Source organism: Alosa sapidissima, chromosome 5, assembly GCF_018492685.1.
Source record: "Alosa sapidissima isolate fAloSap1 chromosome 5, fAloSap1.pri, whole genome shotgun sequence".
NCBI classification, from domain to species: domain Eukaryota; kingdom Metazoa; phylum Chordata; class Actinopteri; order Clupeiformes; family Clupeidae; genus Alosa; species Alosa sapidissima.
This window is the reverse complement of record NC_055961.1, coordinates 1,378,768-1,399,679: the sequence shown is the minus strand read 5'-3', so window position 1 is coordinate 1,399,679 and position 20,912 is coordinate 1,378,768. Positions and strand designations below refer to the sequence as shown.

Below are 20,912 nucleotides of genomic sequence, written 5' to 3'. Positions count from 1 at the left end.
GTCATATAGTCGTGTTGTATATGATAATGTTAACGTTGTGTATGTAATGTTGTCACAGTCATGGGTTTCATATGTCGTGTTAACGTTGTGTTAATGTTGTGTTAATGTTGTCACAGTCATGGGTTTCAAAGTCAAAGTCAAAGTCTGCTTTATTGTACATTTCTTCACATGTCAAGACATACAAAGAGATCGAAATTACGTTTCCCACTATCCCACGGTGGAGACAAGACATATTTTACCAATTAGGTCCACAGACAAACATAACATTCAAGTAAACAATATAAAAAGTAAAAATAAGAAGGCACATACAATGAAGAGAATAAGAGCAGCAAAATTTGAGTTGAATTTGTGCAATTGTGCATACAGTGGACAGTCAATATAATAGTGCAAAAGTCAGGCCAATAAATGGCTGAGGTAGTTCTGTTTGACCTAAGTATGCAAGTGGCATAGTGGTGCAAGTTATGTAAGAGCAGCAGAAGTGTGTTCAGAAGTGTTTTCAGGACAACAGGACAACAACAACAAGTTGCAAAGTGTGCAAGTGTACAAGTGGAGTAGTGCAAGTGGAGTAGTGCAAGGCAGCCATTATGGGTCCAAAGTCCAGGATGTTATGTAGCTGAGGGTGGAGGGGGGAGAGAGTTCAGCATCCTAACAGCCTGGTGTATGAAGCTGTTGGTGAGTCTGGTGGTGCGGGAGCACAGGCTTCTGTACCTCTTCCCAGAGGGCAGTTGATCAAACAAATTATGAGCGGGGTGACTTGCATCACTCACAATTGTGGTCGCCTTGCGGGTGAGGTGGGAGGTGTAAATGTCCTTCAGGGAGGGGAGTGAAGCACCAATAATCCTTCCAGCTGTGTTCACTATGCGCTGCAGGGCTTTCCTGTTGTATTCAGTGCAGCTTCCGCCCCACACAGCGATACAGCTGGAGAGGATGCTCTCAATGGTGCCTCGGTAGAATGTGGTCATGATGGCTGGTGGAGCACTTGCTCGCCTGAGTTTCCGCAGGAAGTTTCATATGTCGTGTTAACGTTGTGTTAATGTTGTCACAGTCATGAGTTTCATATGTCGTGTTAACGTTGTGTTAATGTTGGCACAGTCATGGGTTTCATAAGTCGTGTTGTATATGATAATGTTAACGTCGTGTTAACGTTGTGAATGTAATGTTGTCACAGTCATGGGTTTCATATGTTGTGTTAACGTTGTGTTAATGTTGTCACAGTCATGGGTTTCGACACACCCCGGTGGCACAGGAGGGTCATCACAGTGTGGAGTGGAACAGAGGAGCCATTACAGACAGAGGACAGAATGGTGACAGAACACACAGTACAGACAAAGCATGCAGTACAGACACAATGGCAACCACTAAACACACAGTACAGACACACAGGCAACCTCTAAACACACAGCACAGACACACAGGCAACCTCTAAACACACAGTACAGACACACAGGCAACCTGTAAACACACAGTACAGACACACAGGCAACCACTAAACACACAGTACAGACACACTGGCAACCTCTAAACACACAGTACAGACACACTGGCAACCTCTAAACACACAGTACACACACATTGGAGCCTCACGCCTTACTGCTGTGCTGATGATGATGATGATGGATATCAGTGGTCATGTATGATTAAAGAGAACAGCTTTAGATATGTGGGCTGTGTGTAAGTATGTATTGTAGGGTGTACATATGTGTTATGTAGGCTGTGTGAGTTTGTAGTGTAGGGTGTACATATGTGTTATGTAGGCTGTGTGTGAGTTTGTAGTGTAGGGTGTACATATGTGTTATGTAGGCTGTGTGTGAGTTTGTAGTGTAGGGTGTACATATGTGTTATGTAGGCTGTGTGTGAGTTTGTAGTGTAGGGTGTACATATGTGTTATGTAGGCTGTGTGTGAGTTTGTAGTGTAGGGTGTACATATGTGTTATGTAGGCTGTGTGAGTTTGTAGTGTAGGGTGTACATATGTGTTATGTAGGCTGTGTGTGTGAGTTTGTAGTGTAGGGTGTACATATGTGTTATGTAGGCTGTGTGTGTGAGTTTGTAGTGTAGGGTGTAGATATGTGTTATGTAGGCTGTGTGAGTTTGTAGTGTAGGGTGTACATTATGTGTTATGTAGGCTGTGTGTGAGTTTATAGTGTAGGGTGTACATATGTGTTATGTAGGCTGTGTGTGTGAGTATATATGTTGTGTACACTGGGCAGGCGTTGCTCACCAGGTGGTCAAAAGGGAGCAGAGGTCAAATCAATACAGCCATCATCAGAACAACAATGTCCTCTCAAGGGTGAGTTTGATGTTTTCTCTGATGTGATGATAAACAGAACAACAATGTCTTCTCAAGGGTGAGTTTGTTGTTTTCTCTGATCTGATAATAAACATCTGCATAAAGGCCCTTGTAACTCTCTTTTCTAAATGACGATGTTCATGATCAGAAGCTTATCCAATGATCTCTCATAGTCTGAGGCTCCACGCATCCGCCAGCTGTTTGAGGAGAGCAGTCCCAGGGTGCAGTGCAGGGGTCAGGCTCTGAGCCGGTGGAGCACAGAGGAGTGGACGCATGGCTCTGAGGGCTATCTCAGCGTGGAGATGGATTCCCCCGTTACCCCCACCCGTACGGGCCGCTCCAGGGTGGAAACGCCCGACTCGGAGTCCGAGTACTTCACCCCCAGAGTGACCCCACAGGCCCTCAGGAGGCAGGACGCGTCCCCCAGCCAACAGCGCCGCCTCTGGGCCAGATTTGGCCCACAGGCCCCTCTCCTGGACCCAGCCCAGGGGTTCTACTACCACACCCTCCCAGTGCCGCGCTGCAAAACGCTGGTCCCCAAGCCCAGGTAGCAAATGGGCTTTGTTGGGTCATTTCTTATCCTATTTACTGTATGTACTGTATATTGCTTCTCATTTAACTTTAATTGCAACTTCTACAAATAAATGTGGAATCATATTGTAAAAGTAGGCTACCAATTTCCGCCCTTTCGTTTGAAAAATCTAAAAACTAAGATGTTTTTTAATACTTGAAAATAATGTTTGATTGATGAACCTTGCATTTTTCAGTAGCCAAATGAAAATCTGGTTTGGTTCTTACCTATAATATCCGGTTGTGTTTACCATGCTCAGAGCTGATGGTCTGCTGAGGGCCCTGTTTCTGGTTTGCCAGTTTGGCTGCTGATCATGTTAACTGCTGATTTTTGTAATATTTATTTATTTGCAATCAATAAAGTAGGTTCATCTTTGCCTCGCTGATCCCACTTAACATTTTATTCCATTTTGGGGGTAAAAACGTTAAAACGTTATCATGTATCATTGTTATTGTGGGCCATCTCACATGACGAATGTGTAGGTCTATCTCGACACAAACAGTCTCTTTCAACCTGTGCCACACGTCAACTGATAGCTGTGTTTCATTTTATTAGATCCATATTAGGTATGTCTGTCTCGACCCAGAATCGCGATTTTGTCCTGTTTCAATACTCTCTACTTTCAACTATTGTGGCAGCCCACAGCCTACATTAGACACTCGCAAGGCCATCTGCAAGTTCGGCTACTGTACTCGTTCAGCAGTGCAAAACGTTCACTTAGGCTAGCCTACTTAGATGTAGCCTATTGCTTTGAGACTTTCCTGTTCGCACAGCATTTTGTGTGGATCATGCTTAAGTGGACATGCAGTGGACATGAACTGGTGATCATGCTTAAGTGGACATGCAGTAAAGACATGAACTGGTGATCGTGCTTAAGTGGACATGCAGTAAAGACATGAACTGGTGATCGTGCTTAAGTGGACATGCAGTAAAGACATGAACTGGCGATGTCCACGTGTCTTCGGCTTCAGATCTTTCTTCCTATTCTGTCGCTCACTGTAGACTTTGTAAAAATGTGAACCTAGCTCGGCACTTGAGGGGTGGAGGCAGAGTTGGGTGGAGGGGGGTGTTGATGTGTGTGGCAGACCGCTCTTAAGAAGTAGGCAGGGCCTTGTTGAATATTGACTGATTTTATGCAAATATCACCAGTTAAAATGACCACCAGCCAAACTGACACACCGGCCCACTCACTCGGCACATCAACGGTTATACTGAGAATTATTGTTGCGGAATCAAAATTCCAGTGGAGCTCCAAGCGGTTTTGTACACGCAGCCTTACAACACTGTTTACAGCTCTTCCAGTTACTGTACAATGTAATTTTGGTACAGGGATCATTTAGATATCCTTATGGGGTGGGTGCTTGCGTTTCTTTAGGAATCCACCATCTTGAGATGTATAGAAATGAATATTAAGTGACACATACACGTAAAAGGGCGAAATTAGGGCACGGGTGGAGTAACTTTCCGATAGGTAACTAGCTTATGTATATGAGGCACTAAATTCAATGCCCTAATCTTTTCTGTTTTTTCTGCCTCCATAGCAGGTTATGCATTTCCCCCCAGGGGCTTAAGATTTCTGTGGTGGAGAAACCCATGTCTATGAGAGCCACCATAACTCCAACCTCTCCTCCTAACGCAAGCCCACCGAGCCAGCATCACTTCCATCCCATTCAGCACCATATGAAAATGCAGCCTTCTAACACACATCCACTGACCCACTGGCAGCAGAGCCAAGGTGGTTCTGGTCCGCAGCAAACCCAGAGATTTGTCCATCAGCCTGCACCGGTCAAGCCACACCGTTACCTGCAGTCCGGTACCATTATGAATGAGCACACCCAATCAGAACACAGAGACAAGGCCATGGTGGGAAACGCAGGTAGCTCAGCTGGACCAAACAGGTGAGTTTGAACTGTCATTTACACGTCAAGTACAAAACACCTGAAGATAGCAGAAGAGCTTGTCATTTAATTAGCAGAAGAGCTTGTCATTTAATTAACACTGGATAAAAATACATTAAGATAGCAGAAATCAGTTGTTTTTTTATTGACTTTATGAGCATATGAGAGTTGAAATCATCAGTTTTGTATTGACTTTATTCATATTATGAGTGTTGAAGAAGTTACATTTACATCTATGAATTTAGCAAACGCTTTTATCCAAGTGACTTACAACAATGATGAGGAAATGAATATAACAAGCTACATTGCAGAGGAGATCTTACTGCATGAAGTTAATTTACATTACACTAAACAGTAATACTTTTACTGTTTAAGTGTATAAGTGTAAGGAGATGTCAATCATGAGTTGTAGGCGTGTCTTTTACTAAGTGTAAGGAGATGTCAATCATGAGTTGTAGGCATGTCTTTTACTAAGTGTATAAGTGTAAGGAGATGTCAATCATGAGTTGTAGGCGTGTCTTTTACTAAGTGTATAAGTGTAAGGAGATGTCAATCATGAGTTGTAGGCATGTCTTTGCTCATGCAGTCAGGTGGATGTGAAGACAAATGTGTTTGGTCAGCCGCTGCTGTCTGCCACGCGAAGGACGGGTCAGTCTCCCCTGCTGACCCGTAGAACCCAAGTCGAAGAGGACCTCAGAAAACTGCTAGTTGTGGGTGATACGGTTGATCACGGTAAAGTTACAGTAAGTGATCAGATACTGGCATCATTTATTAATCATAGTTTTGACATGCTGACATATTTCCACTGCCTTAAAAGGATTTCATTGCAAAAATAAAATTGTAAGCCATATATAATGGTGGACTGATAATGCATGATGCATGACTGATAATGCGTGATCTATGACATGATAATGCATCTTATGAGTGCGATCTTTACTTTTTAAACTATTCTTTGCTTTCTATGCTTTTATTAGCTATTACTGTTTGCTTTTGTTTAGGTAAAGCACATTGAATGACCTCTGTGTATGAAATGCGCTATATAAATAAACTTGACTGCTAATGCATGATGCCAGACTGATAACTCTGACATGAAGTGAAAGACAAGGCTGGATACCAATAGTCTCCGCAGAACATAGACGGAACGTTATCGTCTCTACAGAACATAGACGGAACGTTATCGTCTCAATATAGACAGAATGCTTTCATCTCTGCAGAACATAGACGGAACGTTATCGTCTCTACAGAACATAGACAGAATGTTATCGTCTCTACAGAACATAGACGGAACGTTATCGTCTCAATATAGACAGAATGCTTTCATCTCTGCAGAACATAGACGGAACGTTATCGTCTCTACAGAACATAGACGGAACGTTAGATCAGTATCCTGGAGACTCAGCAGATGTTCCCCACAGTCCTACTATGGCCCAGCCGCAGGGTTCTCCAGCACGTGCACACAGCAGGGCTTCAGCACAGCTCAACAGGAACGGTAGGATGTTATGTTAGCCTCCAATCTTTACAGTGAAATGTGGATAAATGCATCCTCCTCTTCTGAGAGCAGCAGGATGATGTGGTTATTTCTTACACAGGATTTGGGTCAGTGTCTGAGCTCAGTGACACTTCAGTCTGGAACATGAAACCCTTTAGGGAGACGCACAGCCCGGTCCCTCCGCCAGGTACGCTGGTCCCTCCGTCAGGTACGCTGCTGCATCTGCCCTGGAGCTGGACAGCTGATTAATGACCAGCAGGATGAGAAAAGAGGTGGCTGGTGGTCCCTGAAGACAGGATGTTCCTTTGAAACAAGTACGATGTGACAGCTTGGCTCTCTATTTGGTTTCACAGTGAAGGATAAAATGGCTTCGATTTGTACGACGAGCGAGTATCAAGAAATGGGGACAGTACCGGAGAGCAACTCAGTGAGCCAGGGTCCCCCTGAGATGCTTCTGGAAGACTCCACCATGCAGCAGGGGTATTGAACTTTTTACATTAATCTCCACAGAGATAATATACAACTTATCTGAATAATCCTATAGAAGTCATATGCACAGTATCCATGTGAAATGTATCATCATACACAAGTCATATTAGCATATCATGTGAGTGCACATTAGTGGGGGGTCATTTTGCGCAAATTCATCTAGAAGCGCCAAATTTGGTACAGATGTAGCTCAAGTTCTACTGAAATGATTTAGCTAGGGCGCCGGAGCCAGCGACCCTTTGGGGCCAAGATGGCGGCAAATCCAATATGGCCGCTGCCCGAAAAGGGTTCCGACTAGCTTTTAACCACATGAGCTACAAATACAAACTTGATGTCTTTTTCAACTTAATTGATCATGGGAAACACATAGAAATGTTTATACGCAGAATTTGTGCGGAAATGTGCTTAAGGCCCCCACTATAGTAGCATGCCATGCGTATGCTCATGTGAGTGCTCTGGTCTGATGCGTCTCTCTCTGGTGTCATGGTAACAGTGAGGACTCGGGAGAGCTCGCCAGGCAACTCTACTATCTGGAGACAATACTAGGGGAGCTCAAGAGTGACCTGAACAAGGTATTGCTGGGATCACATGTTACATTTAGCACACACACTATACTCACATACACACAACTGCACATAGTTTGTAAACACAGATAACTCCTAGAGATTTACAACCTTGGAAAATAGCCACATACACACCTACGCATACTGAGAACAACTTGCCTGCACACACACATTCCACAGAAGCTCTATGTGGGTTTTACTTCTTCCTCTGTGTGTGTGTGTGCGTGCTTGTGTGTGTGTGGTGTGTGTGTGTGGCAGGAGAGGAGGGATAAGCTGGTGCTCCTGGCGGAGGTGGAGAGTCTGCGCAAGAACAACCACCACCTGCTGGAGGAGTCGCTGTTCGCCTACGAGGAGCTGCACAAACTCAAGAGCATGTTCAGCGTCGCGCCCGGCGACGTCCAATGAGAAGAGGCCCTCAGAGAGGCAGGCCCGGGGACGTCCAATGAGAAGAGGCCATCAGAGAGGCCAGATAGCGCAGCGGAACATTCCCATGGACCTATCTGAAGCGTGTGTGTTTATATGTGTGTGTGCTTCATTTCTGTAATATTACTGACAAATAGGTCTGTTGTTTAGTCGGTCACATGATATAAAATGGAACTTGAGGTATATTCCATTAACCACAGGGACACGGGTAACATATCAAAAACATGTTTCTTTTATTGCTCCAGTAATGCAGATCATTTAAGGGTAGTCTGTACTATGTATAGACAAATAATCTTCTGATAAAACAGCCAATCATAAGTAGAACAGTCTCCATTGGTTTCCATTATAACCTAAAAAACTAAAAAAGTCTTAGCGGTAAAAAAAACTACTTTGTGAAGTTAAAGGAGATGCAATAGCCCTGTTGACTTCTACTAACACATGAAACAGAATTGCTCGGGATGAGGAAGGAACCTTTGCCTTAATTTTAAATATGAATGTAGAAAACATGTATAAATAGGTAATAAATAAATACAAACCATGTATCACACCACATCATGGAAACATTCAATCCTTTCAGTCTCTGTCTTTCTGATTTCCACTAAAAGAATACCTCGAACATAAACAAATAAACAAACAAATAAACAATGATGAAGACATGTTTGTTTTCCACTATTACAAACGTCAAACATTTGGATAATGTTAATAAAACACTACAAAATAAATGCAATTAAAAAAATATAAAAGGTGAAGTTAGGCCTTGCCAGCATAAGGTTACATCGGCCCTGTTTTCAATGCAAATAAACAAAAAGTACTTTATAGTAATGACCAAGTTTTGAATGAAGTTGACCAAAAAGTCTGTAACACAGAGTTCATACAAAAAAGTAAACAGATTTAGTTGAAACAGCCCTTGTCCAATTAAATTTTGTCAGAGAATAAATATAATTCAGCGAGCCAATTCTGTGCTGTTAATTTAAAACAATGGCAACAGGAATTCCCTAAAATGCCCTAAAAGCTGGCCACGTTCAGACAGCTCCAGTGTTTGTGTGTGTGTTAGTCATGGCAACCACGGGCCGTGTTCAGGGTTCCGGCTCTCCTCTGGCAGCGGCACAAAGGCGTCGGTCGGCCAGGAGCAGGTGCAGGGGACTCGGCACGCACTCCTCGCCCGAGTCGTCCTCCTCCTCCTGCACACGCACGTTGCGGTTCTCCTGGCAGCTGTAGCGACGTGCCTTCAGGCTGCAGATGACATGAAGGACGTCACACACACTGACCAGAGCTTCAGCTGCACTAGCTTCACAAGGTGGACTGGCGAGGCTCCCACAACTAACAACCATGTTCATGTTACTAACGTTGATGCGCTCACTCACTACTAACTACCTAAGGCCATCCTTAAAAATATTTTTGTTTGCAGTAACAGCCAAAAAAAATTAAAAATGGGTCGGTCGGTAGGTAGGTCAATATTTTTTTTTTTCAAGATTCAAAGTAAAAAAAAAAGTACAATTTTGGTCATGGTGATTACGTAGGAATGAATTTACACAAATGTGCATATCGTGACGTAACTGACTGGGTCTTCAACCCGTGCCTTCAGGCGCACCATTGCAAACCTCATTCTGATGCAGGTTATATAGACCAGCCTTTCTCAAACTTCTTTGACCTGAGGCCCGGTCATGGCAGACTTTTGGGTCATAAGGCTCATCTACATGTACCCAGAAAGAAGGCTACAATAGCTCTTGGCCACGTTATATTGAAATTTGACTATACAATACTCAATGCTATACAGTGTATTATACAGTCTCTGCTCTGTTTCTAAGGAAGTTCTAAAAAACAACGTCGTTCTATTAAGTTTCGTTAAATAAATAAATAGCCTTCCAACAGGTTGAAGCGGAGCTTTGATACCAACGTTATCGATTAGTTTCAGTTACTCTCGCGCAGACGCGCATTGAATGAATGCTCATATGATCCTAATTTCACTCCACGACTCCGCGGACCAGCAGTCTCCATGTTGCGGACCCATATTTTGAGAAATGCTGAATAGACCACAACCAATTTCAATACTCCGACACGGTCACCGTTAGACTAGGGAGAGAAGGGATGAGAAAAGATCTGGCCACAGTTCTTCCAGAACTTCGTGCCAAGTAAAAGCGTTATCAGTTTGTGTGAATGAAACGAAGCGTAGGCCATAGTGTGACATGCGTAAAACCAATGGTGTAGAGATGACGCCACAGGTTTTTTTTAAGTGAGCCACGTTTGCATGTAGGCAATTTATATTCACAATACTTGGGCCTACTAAAAGAAATATTATTTTATTGCGTTTGTATTGGTTGTTTAGAGTAAAAAAAACAATCGGTCGGTATTAACGCAAGTTTACAACCGGCAAGTCGGTCGGACTAAAAGGGGAAAAAAATAAATATTTGGGTCGGTTCTAAATTGACAGGGTCGGTCGGGTTACGGCAAACGAAAATATTTTTAAGGATGGCCTAATCTGGGTACCCAGAAGCTCGCATGCTGAACTAACTTCTGGGCCAAAACCTTCACAACCGGAAAACAGCTACTTTCAGAGACGCCCACTGATCTCACTTCCATTGTGTTCATGGGGAAAAGTTCCTACTGAAACCAGTGCGAAATTGCTGCCGATACAAACATAATTGAAGCATGTTTAGAGTCGATTTTTGAAGAAATTGAAGTTCGTAAAAACATTTGCTTTAAACCTCTGCAGAAGTTATGTCTCATTTGCCTAAGCCAAGGCTAGCCAGAGATGGCTACAAAGGCAAACTAAACGCCATTGTTTTGGTTGTTAGTCCACTGTCGGCGGTATTTTCATGAAACACGCAGTACACATGCTTACTCACAAGGTCTGCCACCTCTCTGTGATTGGATATTGAAAAAAGCTTTGTTCCAAATCAGAGACATTCCCTCCACCCTATTTCCCCCTGAATCCAGGCGTATTCCTCTAGACTACTAACTGCCATGTCCATGTTAATAAGATTGATGTGCTCACTACTAACTGCCATGTCCATGTTAATAAGATTGATGCAAAGTGGCCACTGACCAGTAGATGCGTCGCTCCTGCTTGGGCAGGTGATGCCAGATGTTTGCCAGGGCCTTGGTGACCACTGTGGAGGGGGTGGCCGGCCGGGATCTGAAAAGATGTCAAGAGCACATTCTTATGTCATTTGTATGTCACTATTAAACCTGTACAATATCAACAAAAAAATTCCCACCGTGTTCATGAATATTTATTTCCCCATGTTAGAGTTGATATGTTGTATGCTTATGAGTTACGCCATAGCTGGTTAGCCTAAGGTCTAAAGCTCTTTAGATATGGATTTTCCCAGACGTCGATGGGAGAAATTAATGGGAAACTTACTTCCGGAAACTAAGCTCTCTCGGAGGAGGGGCGAGACTGTCAAGGTCTATGTATTACTGGGGCAGTCGTGGCCTACTGGTTAGTAGCCTCGTGAGACCATCCTGATCTCGCAAGCTTCAGATTTTCACTTGCAGATCAGTCTGGCATCTCCCCGATAAAGAAAATTTGGAGCAGTTTGCCAAACGAACGTTGGTCAGCGTTGGTTTTGAGGCGGGTTTAGGTGTGATGCAACAAGAAGCTACTTTTCGATCTAAACAACATGGCGACTTCCACGGATGAGATGAGCATAGATATCGCTGAAGTTTTATCCGAATATTTGAGTATTCCTGGGGAAGCTAGGAAGCTAGGAGTCTCTGCAATGTAGCTGGGAGGAATGAAGGACACAGACATCCTCACCAGTTAGTGTTTGGTAGCACTGAATCTTAGTTACGTAACGGGAAGGAATATGCTTTCTTCAGACGTGTAGCCTACCATGAAAACTTGGTGGGGGATTGTCGTTGATGAGGTTCATGTCACATACAAATAGTAAGTTTAAAAACGTTAACGTTAGCTACTTATCTAACTTGTATGTTAAAAGATGGCATTAGAAGAATGCTTCGTTTATCTGATTGGTTGATTTGGACCGTCTATCACCAACATAGGCCTACAAACCTGATTTACATTTACATTATTTGCCCTCTCTGTGCCCATGTATTTGCCCTCTCTGTGCCCATGTATTTGCCCTCTCTGTGCCCATGTTTTTGCCCTCTAAGTGTCCATGTATTTGCCCTCTAAGTGCCCATGTATTTGCCCTCTCTGTGCCCATGTTTTTGCCCTCTAAGTGTCCATGTATTTGCCCTCTAAGTGCCCATGTATTTGCCCTCTCTGTGCCCATGTTTTTGCCCTCTAAGTGTCCATGTTTTTGCCCTCTAAGTGTCCATGTATTTGCCCTCTAAGTGTCCATGTATTTGCCCTCTCTGTGCCCATGTTTTTGCCCTCTAAGTGTCCATGTATTTGCCCTCTAAGTGTCCATGTATTTGCCCTCTAAGTGCCCATGTATTTGCCCTCTAAGTGTCCATGCATTTTTGCCCTCTCTAAGTGTCCATGTTTTTGCCCTCTCTAAGTGCCCATGTATTTGCCCTCTAAGTGCCCATGTATTTGCCCTCTAAGTGCCCATGTATTTGCCCTCTCTGTGCCCATGTTTTTGCCCTCTCTGTGTCCATGCATTTGCCCTCTAAGTGCCCATGTATTTGCCCTCTAAGTGCCCATGTATTTGCCCTCTCTGTGCCCATGTATTTGCCCTCTAAGTGCCCATGTATTTGCCCTCTCTGTGCCCATGTTTTTGCCCTCTAAGTGTCCATGTATTTGCCCTCTAAGTGCCCATGTATTTGCCCTCTAAGTGCCCATGTATTTGCCCTCTAAGTGCCCATGTTTTTGCCCTCTAAGTGTCCATGTATTTGCCCTCTAAGTGCCCATGTATTTGCCCTCTCTGTGCCCATGTTTTTGCCCTCTAAGTGTCCATGTATTTGCCCTCTAAGTGCCCATGTATTTGCCCTCTAAGTGCCCATGTATTTGCCCTCTCTGTGCCCATGTTTTTGCCCTCTAAGTGTCCATGTTTTTGCCCTCTAAGTGTCCATGTATTTGCCCTCTAAGTGTCCATGTATTTGCCCTCTCTGTGCCCATGTTTTTGCCCTCTAAGTGTCCATGTATTTGCCCTCTAAGTGTCCATGTATTTGCCCTCTAAGTGCCCATGTATTTGCCCTCTAAGTGTCCATGCATTTTTGCCCTCTCTAAATGTCCATGTTTTTGCCCTCTCTAAGTGCCCATGTATTTGCCCTCTAAGTGCCCATGTATTTGCCCTCTAAGTGCCCATGTATTTGCCCTCTAAGTGCCCATGTTTTTGCCCTCTCTGTGTCCATGCATTTGCCCTCTAAGTGCCCATGTATTTGCCCTCTAAGTGCCCATGTATTTGCCCTCTAAGTGCCCATGTATTTGCCCTCTCTAAGTGCCCATGTATTTGCCCTCTCTGTGCCCATGTATTTGCCCTCTCTGTGCCCATGTATTTGCCCTCTCTGTGCCCATGTATTTGCCCTCTAAGTGCCCATGTATTTGCCCTCTAAGTGCCCATGTTTTTGCCCTCTAAGTGCCCATGTATTTGCCCTCTCTGTGCCCATGTTTTTGCCCTCTAAGTGCCCACGTATTTGCCCTCTCTGTGCCCATGCATTTGCCCTCTAAGTGCCCATGTATTTGCCCTCTCTGTGTCCATGCATTTGCCCTCTAAGTGCCCATGTATTTGCCCTCTCTGTGTCCATGCATTTGCCCTCTAAGTGCCCATGTATTTGCCCTCTCTGTGTCCATGCATTTGCCCTCTAAGTGCCCATGTATTTGCCCTCTCTGTGCCCATGTTTTTGCCCTCTCTGTGCCCATGTATTTGCCCTCTAAGTGCCCATGTATTTGCCCTCTCTGTGCCCATGTTTTTGCCCTCTCTGCCACGCTCCCTTTCCCTGTAGTGTGTGTATCTGTATCTCCCGTTGAACCATAGTACCATAAAACTTTTTGGCAAAATACAATGTAAACCCCCCATCTGCCTTATCAATAATTAATCAAACTGAATTTAGTGAGATTGTGATATTTATGTTTTGAGGTATATTAGGCATTATTTACCAGCCTACTCCATCACTGTCCATATAACCACAGAGACAGCTTCCCTTCCCCAACTCACTGCAGGTAGAGCATCTTGTTAGCTTCCCTTCCCCAACTCACTGCAGGTAGAGCATCTTGTTAGCTTCCCTTCCCCAACTCACTGCAGGTAGAGCTTCTTGTTAGCTTCCCTTCCCCAACTCACTGCAGGTAGAGCATCTTGTTAGCTTCCCTTCCCCAACTCACTGCAGGTAGAGCTTCCTGTTGATGCGGCAGAACATGATGAAGCCATTGACGCACTTCTTCTTGGCGTCTGGCACGGCTTTTGGCGGCACCTTGGCCCGGGGTTTCCTCCGATGGCGCACCTTCATCAGCTGCGGCGTCCAGGTGATGTCATCCTGGCCCACCTCGTCCTCATCGCTCTGAGAGGACGTCAGAGCCACGCTTAGCTTCCTGCCCCTCCGGCCTGACCAGTCAGGAGCCTGCAACCGCAACATCATCAAGCTACACCGTGACCAACCGAGTGTCAAAATAATGTGATGGATTTGAACATGGACTTGGATTTTACCAGTTTGTAGAAAAAAAGGGTCTTACTGAGTCATTTGATTGGCTGGACTGAAGACTCGCTATTTTGGAGACATTGGCCTCAGAGTTAACCCACACGTCCTCAAACAAAGCTGTGAAAAAGACAAATGTAATTAGCATCAGTGCAAAATGATTTGTCTCACTTAAAGTCTACATGCTGAACCTGTTAAGCACATATTTTGTCTTAACTTTAATTATGTCTGTTTAGTTACATTTCCTTTCATCACACAACCCTTTTTCTATGAATACCTCCCTAGCAGTGCTGTGTGTCTATTTACAAAGTCCTATCCACATGGCCTGTGCCTCCACCATCTTGACCACCACCAACACATGGAACAATATCACTTATACCACATTCAGCCACATTCGTGCGTCAGCCTTGTGTTGTCAACCCATTAGGGGTGTCACAATTTCGATTTTAAGTCAAAATCGATCAAAATTACATTTCAATCTCGAACTTTGAACTCAAAGGTAGAATCGATGATGTAAGCCACACCCCAATTTTACGTCCACCGTGCAAAAACACACATTCACACACATGTTAAACCAGTGGTCCCCAAACTTTTTCTTCCGAGGGCCAGCTCACTATGCCTGGCTCTAAGAGAGGGCCAGAAACTCTGAGTATCAGTAACCATAAATAGCTTAGTGCTGTGAACAGCAGTCTACCTTAGTTGAATATTCAATTACATTTAATCATAGGCTATTGCAATTTAATACCACTGTTAGCTGTGTTTATATTTCCATCGTGCCATATCAGTGTAAAATGTAGCTCAAATTAAATAATAGGCCTACTAATAAAAATACTTTTGCATTCCCAAAAGTATTAGCAGGGAGTCCCAAATGTATATTTTATTAAAAATGTGTGAACTCTGAACTCTGTGTCTTTGAATACACAGCACATGTTGTGAATATCCTACAAACAATTTAAAGTTCTCAAACTCTGAGAATTTTAGGAAGTGCTGAAGTGGTCTGAAATTACCACCATTCTAACTTTCACTCACCTTATGAGAACTTTGTGAACTTTTTGTATGAACATTTGAACGAGTGAATAAAAAATAGAAATAATTATCCCAGAAAGTCCCAGAAATATGACTTGAATAGACGTTAGTTAGTTATTAACAATTAATGGATAAACTTTTAGAATATTTTGAGCACTGATGCAGTCAGCATAGGCTTCTTACATTGTTTGCAGGTAGGCCTGTACATTTCATTCCGTTTTCGATGGCAAACACGAAACAGCGCCAAAACAACCACCAGTGGACAAAAATAGTATTACATGTGTACTGTTAAGACTCATTATAGAGAATGAATGGGGGAAATTACGGAGGTGATAGTTTGACGATGTTGTACTCCCGTGCGGGCCGGATGATATATACTACGGACATGTTTTGGGGGGCCACCCAAAATGAGGTGGCGGGCCGTAGTTTGGTGACCACTGTGTTAAACTGTGGCGTCAACCCTCCTAACTTTTGGCAGCCAGTTAGAAAGAAAAAACATCAACCAACCGAAATTAAAGCCCGTCTTGCTACTCTAAAATCACCGGTGTGGAAGTACTTTGTTGTTCATTCACGTCAATTAACACTAACTTACTCAACTTAGAAAGTGAAAAGATGATCTAGTTACAGTCTAAAATTACTATAAGGCATAAAATGCACATTGATAAGTGGATATTCCATGAACACTAACCTTGGGTCTCTTCCAAGTCTGCTGAAACAATCAAATTATCATTCTGTGTTGTTTTATTTCACTATGTTCACGTCTCTGTTTAATGTTTGTTCTGTTCACAGCCTCGCGGTTGGAACGGTTTCAAAATAACTAGCGGTTTCAAAATAAAAGCCCCCGAAACAGAATAGGAAAAGGCCAAAAAAAGCAAACGACATAAGGAATGCATTAATAGTAATATTAAAAAAAGATTGAACATCGAATCGAATGACTTTAAAATCGAAAATGAAATCGAAACAAGGATTTGGAGAATCGTAACACCCCTACAATGCTCTAAGTGTGCGACTGTGTGCGTGCTAGCGCGCAAGTGTGTGGCTGTGTGTGTGCTAGCACGCAAGTGTGTGGCTGTGTGTGCCTGTGTGCGTGCTAGCGCACGTCTTACTCTGAAGGTCCTCCTGGCCCTGCGGCAGGAGCTCGTGGCAGACCCCACGTGTGGGGGAGGTCAGCAGTGAGGGGCTGAGGTTCAGCGTCAGGCCCGTCCCGAACAACGGCATTTTGGGCATCAGAGGAGTGGAGCCTGCACTGCATATAGACTCCCCTTCATCACCCTGCTCAAACACGTCACTCCGGTGCTCTCTCAAGGACATCAGTGCTGACCTTCACGGGACACACAAACATGCACATACACAGTCAGTCAGTGATTTCAGTCATGCTAATCTCTCTTGTATCCCCAATTTGTAAACCTTGCTGTCTAAAATATGCTATTTAATTTATTCACTGTAGTTCAAAACAGCCACAAATTAATATACAGTAATATTTACATTTTAAAGAGGTATCTTTTTGTCTAAATCTAGCAAGGCAACTACCTAACAGACTAAAAGCTGGCTAGATTGCTAATAGATAGACTAGCTTTGCAGGTTATTAAAATATGATGGGTTCCACCCACCCTGTTGGTGGAGTGAACTGAAGCTGCTCAGGACTTCCATCTTCACTGCTAGTTCGTCCATCACAAGCAGAACAGTGTCCTTCACAAGGAAAGAATCATATATTATACATATTTTTAATCATTATGAAACCACATTATATGTTTTATCATTACGAAACCACATTAACGTATTAATCATATGTTTAATCATTACGAAACCACATTATATGTTTAATCATTACGAAACCACATTAACGTATTAATCATATGTTTAATCATTACGAAACCACATTAACATATTAATCATATGTTCAATCATTATGAAACCACATTATATGTTTAATCATTACGAAACCACATTAACGTATTAATCATATGTTTAATCATTCTAGAGATGCTCCGATCGATCGGGCGCCGATCATTATCGGCCGATATTCACTCATAATAGTTTGATCGGAGCACTCTCTGAAAAGAAACATATGTTTAATGTTACGAAACCACATTAAGGTATTTAATGCGAATAATGATTTCAAAAAGACGGTGTTACCTCCATTCACAACAGACCCTGCCTGCAGCAGACTGAGGCTGCACACGGAGTCTGGGGAGCTTGTCGACACGGAGTCGGAATCGTCTGACACCGGCTCTGTCCAGTTGTGCCCACTCTGCCACATGGGGGCGGGCTGGTCGTCTTCCTCCGGCAGAAACTCTACTTTTATCTCATCATTGTCCAGTTCACTCTTTATGCTGATCCATGATCCTGTTGAATTAGAAGATACTGCATTACTTACCTGCGTCTAAACTTTCTGTGTTGTCACGTTATATGTATGAAGATCATGAGTTGCGCACCTTCCTAGTGATAATTTCGTCAGACGAGACGAAATATGTTTGTCAACCTTTTTTTCCATGACTAAGACGAGACAATGTTGAGACTGCACCAATGTCCTGAAACACTGACTAAGACTATATTAACATGCATTATTTTTGACGGAAAAAGACGAGACTGAAATGTTTTGCATGAAATAAAATCTAAGATAAAATCTCTCTTAATTTTCAACTACAAAACGAGGAGACAGAATATCCAGCTGATACGCCTTCAAAATATTCTGAATGAATTCATGCGTAGCAGCTTTCATGTAGGCTAGGCTACATGCTGTTGCTGCGACCCTGTGGCTGCAACACGAAACTACATGGAGCAAGAGATTTCTGCCACAGTTAGCAAGCTAACTACCTAAGCCTTATGCCACAACATAACATACTTATAAGTTGCACCTTCTCTCAAATATGAATTAACATCAACCAGAATGTCTATACAAACATTTAACAAATAATGTCAACTATTTAACTAGTTACACTGATGATCCAAAGTTCGGGAGCAAGTAAGCTAATGAAGCTAATATGGAAAGTTTGTGGTGTTTGGGTGCATATCTCCATCTAGTGTAGCGGAGTAAGACATTCGTACTTGGGTCAGCAAAAGGGCTTTCCCTTTGTCATGTAAATAGAGATAAAAGAGATAATGACAGTGGTCCAGTAGCCTGACGTTGTCATATTCAATTCTAGTCAGAATATAGTATGAGTACAGTATGAAATAATAGTGCCCCTACCACTCCCATTCAAAAGGCCATTTGATCTGAAAACGACAATACGGTCAATCTTAAAAGTTTGACTCGGGTATATTCAAAAAAAGACACAAAAAGCCTAGGTTGCATTTTGGCCTTTAAAAATATAAATCTGCCTGCCTCTATGGGAATTTAACATAGGGGTGTGTTTTCTTATGCCCCCTGTATTTTAAGGAAGAACATTTATTTATTTACGATACATTATTCATTCTCAAAGTAAATTGGTGTCCTTAAAGGTTGGATTTTTCCTAATTTGTTAACTAAGGCATTAAGATCATTTTCCAAAAGATGATTTTTTATTCCTCTTTTTAGTCAACTTTAGCATGGGTGTGCTAACTTTGTAACGTGACTGTATGTACAGTAGATCATGCGTTGCTGTGCATTATGTGTATGAAGATCATGAATTGTGTTGCTGTGCGCAGGTTAGGGTTAGGTTGTGCACATGTTTCTCACCTGCGGGGAGTTCGGAGCCTCTCTGCGAACGAGCACACAGGCGCTGGCGTTTGCGTTTGGCCTGAAGAGGAGGTGGCGGTGATTCGGGTTCGGACACGATACTGTCCTCACTCTCCGATTCAGATTCTATACAGTCAACAATATCATCACAAGGTGTAGAGAGAACAGCAGGTGTTTTAATTATCACAATGCATGTCACTGATTCTCCCCCTATAAAGCTAATGTACACCTCTAGGCCTACTACATACGTTACTACATTTACATCTGCAACTACATCTCTATACTTACACTTGTACTGGCCTCACAACTACACACATAGGCTACGACTAACACATAACACAACTCACATGTAGGCTACTACTAACACATAACACAACTCACACATAGGCTACTACTAACACATAACACAACTGCACACCTAGGCTACTACTAACACATAACACAACTCACATGTAGGCTACTACTAACACATAACACAACTACACACGTAGGCTACTACTAACACATAACACAACTCACATGTAGGCTACTACTAACACAACACAACTAGACATTACACATCTGAGTCAACTACACACGTAGGCTACTACTAACACATAACACAACTACACATGTAGGCTACTACTAACACATAACACACCTACACATGTAGGCTACTACTAACACATAACACAACTCACATGTAGGCTACTACTAACACATCTGACACACATTACTAATCAACTCTCATGTACTGGCCTTGCAACTACAGATTTACTACTAACACATAACGGAATGGAATGATTAGACATTACACATTTAAGTCAACTAAAAATATTTAATGGATTGCGAACTCACTGAACACAACTTTTCAGATTTAAACGGCCATTACTGTAGGTTACAACAGAGCAGTGCATAGTGTGTGGAGGTGACTGACCTGTTTCATTAACTGGTAGGCAACCAGGGGGCAGGCGAGCCTGCAGATTCTCTATATGTGTCTGGAGAAATTCAAAGTACCACAGCATGTGGACCAGCGTTTCTTTCTGTGAACAGATACACAAAACATCATACAGAAATAAAATACTGCAATGAATTAAAACGTTGAGTTTTTACATAGCACAAGGTCAGTCAGAGGTTGAGAAGGACAGAGAGTCATTGCACAACAGTACTATACCTTCGTGAGTCCTCTACCATGCATCGTGTCAGAAATGGGAAGTAAACTTGCAATTTCTCTTAGGTTGTTATTCCAATTTGTGCCGCAAGCGTGCTGCACCACACTGAGAATTACACAGAGTAATATTAGCATACATGAAGTTTGTTTTGAATGTGTGCTAACTGTTCACAGGCGGTACACAAACACAATCTGTATTTACTATGTATCTTTTAAACACAAATAGGCCACACAGCATTAATTGAAATATAAGCTTTTACTTACTGCCTTCTTCTCCTTTGAGGCTTGGCCCTTTGCCCGGCAGCGTTGGTCCTTGCCATTTAAAAATCCTGGTTGCTGAAACGCTCGCTGAAAAGTTAGGGAAATGCTGTTAAATTATGTCACAAATAATCAGTTTTAAATCTTTCTTCTGTTTAGTAAAATTTCACTTCAGTAGTGACTTTCTGATATTATCCGCTAACGTTTAACGTTAACGTGAAAAGGTTCAAATATGACAGTTAGAATAAGCTAACCTAATCCTATCACTGACTTCAGCTAACTGAAACTATCGTTAGCTAGAAAGACTGCTAGCTAGATAGAAAAATGATGTAGATCGACTTCTACGGAAAAAAGCTTGGTCCCACGGGTTGTTTATAATATTAGACATTATTTAAAAAGAAACAGACGACTTGCTTTGTCATTTGGAAATGTTATTTGCTTACCAGTCGCAGATAGAAAAAATAAAAGTCGCAGTCGACAAATCTGCCTGGAAAAAAGTTTTGTGCCTAGGTTGCCACAAACCGCCATTGGTTCAGGCTGGAAATTTCAGAATGTGACA

The 20,912-nt window shown here is 42.8% G+C and overlaps 2 protein-coding genes across 5 annotated transcripts in view; one reads left to right on the top strand and one right to left on the bottom strand.

Annotated features, from left to right (window-relative positions):
• The window catches only part of LOC121709994, a 10,668-nt gene extending 2,703 nt beyond the window's left edge, over positions 1 to 7,965 (top strand). For 2 of the 4 annotated variants that reach the window (XM_042093776.1, XM_042093774.1), the window contains 10 exons: positions 1,216 to 1,304; positions 2,209 to 2,288; positions 2,462 to 2,835; positions 4,401 to 4,757; positions 5,344 to 5,500; positions 6,087 to 6,246; positions 6,347 to 6,454; positions 6,600 to 6,726; positions 7,229 to 7,307; positions 7,557 to 7,965. In XM_042093776.1, the coding sequence (XP_041949710.1) occupies positions 1,216 to 1,304; positions 2,209 to 2,288; positions 2,462 to 2,835; positions 4,401 to 4,757; positions 5,344 to 5,500; positions 6,087 to 6,246; positions 6,347 to 6,454; positions 6,600 to 6,726; positions 7,229 to 7,307; positions 7,557 to 7,703 (1,678 nt within the window). In that variant the 3' untranslated portion in view covers positions 7,704 to 7,965. The remainder of the gene's footprint in view (positions 1 to 1,215; positions 1,305 to 2,208; positions 2,289 to 2,461; positions 2,836 to 4,400; positions 4,758 to 5,343; positions 5,501 to 6,086; positions 6,247 to 6,346; positions 6,455 to 6,599; positions 6,727 to 7,228; positions 7,308 to 7,556) is intronic. The other 2 variants (XM_042093775.1, XM_042093777.1) reach the window with 2 other exon arrangements.
• On the bottom strand, positions 7,931 to 20,912 carry LOC121709996 (meiosis initiator protein-like). Its single transcript, XM_042093782.1, has 12 exons — positions 20,797 to 20,912; positions 20,360 to 20,443; positions 20,099 to 20,201; positions 19,862 to 19,967; positions 18,946 to 19,071; positions 17,424 to 17,633; positions 16,898 to 16,976; positions 16,394 to 16,608; positions 14,299 to 14,381; positions 13,951 to 14,186; positions 10,768 to 10,857; positions 7,931 to 8,954 (listed from the first exon to the last, which is right to left on the bottom strand). The coding sequence occupies exons 2-12, from the start codon at positions 20,413 to 20,415 to the stop codon at positions 8,798 to 8,800; spliced, it is 1,461 nt and encodes a 486-aa protein (XP_041949716.1). The 5' UTR covers positions 20,416 to 20,443; positions 20,797 to 20,912; the 3' UTR covers positions 7,931 to 8,797.

Coding starts and splice junctions, on each gene's coding strand:
- LOC121709996 (XM_042093782.1), bottom strand. CDS start 20,415: ATGGCAAGGACCAACGCTGCCGGGCAAAGGGCCAAGCCTCAAAGGAGA. Junction 14,382..16,393: donor GGGCCAGGAGGACCTTCAGA/GTAAGACGTGCG, acceptor TCTTTTTCACAG/CTTTGTTTGAGGACGTGTGG. Junction 8,955..10,767: donor CAGGAGCGACGCATCTACTG/GTCAGTGGCCAC, acceptor TGTCATCTGCAG/CCTGAAGGCACGTCGCTACA.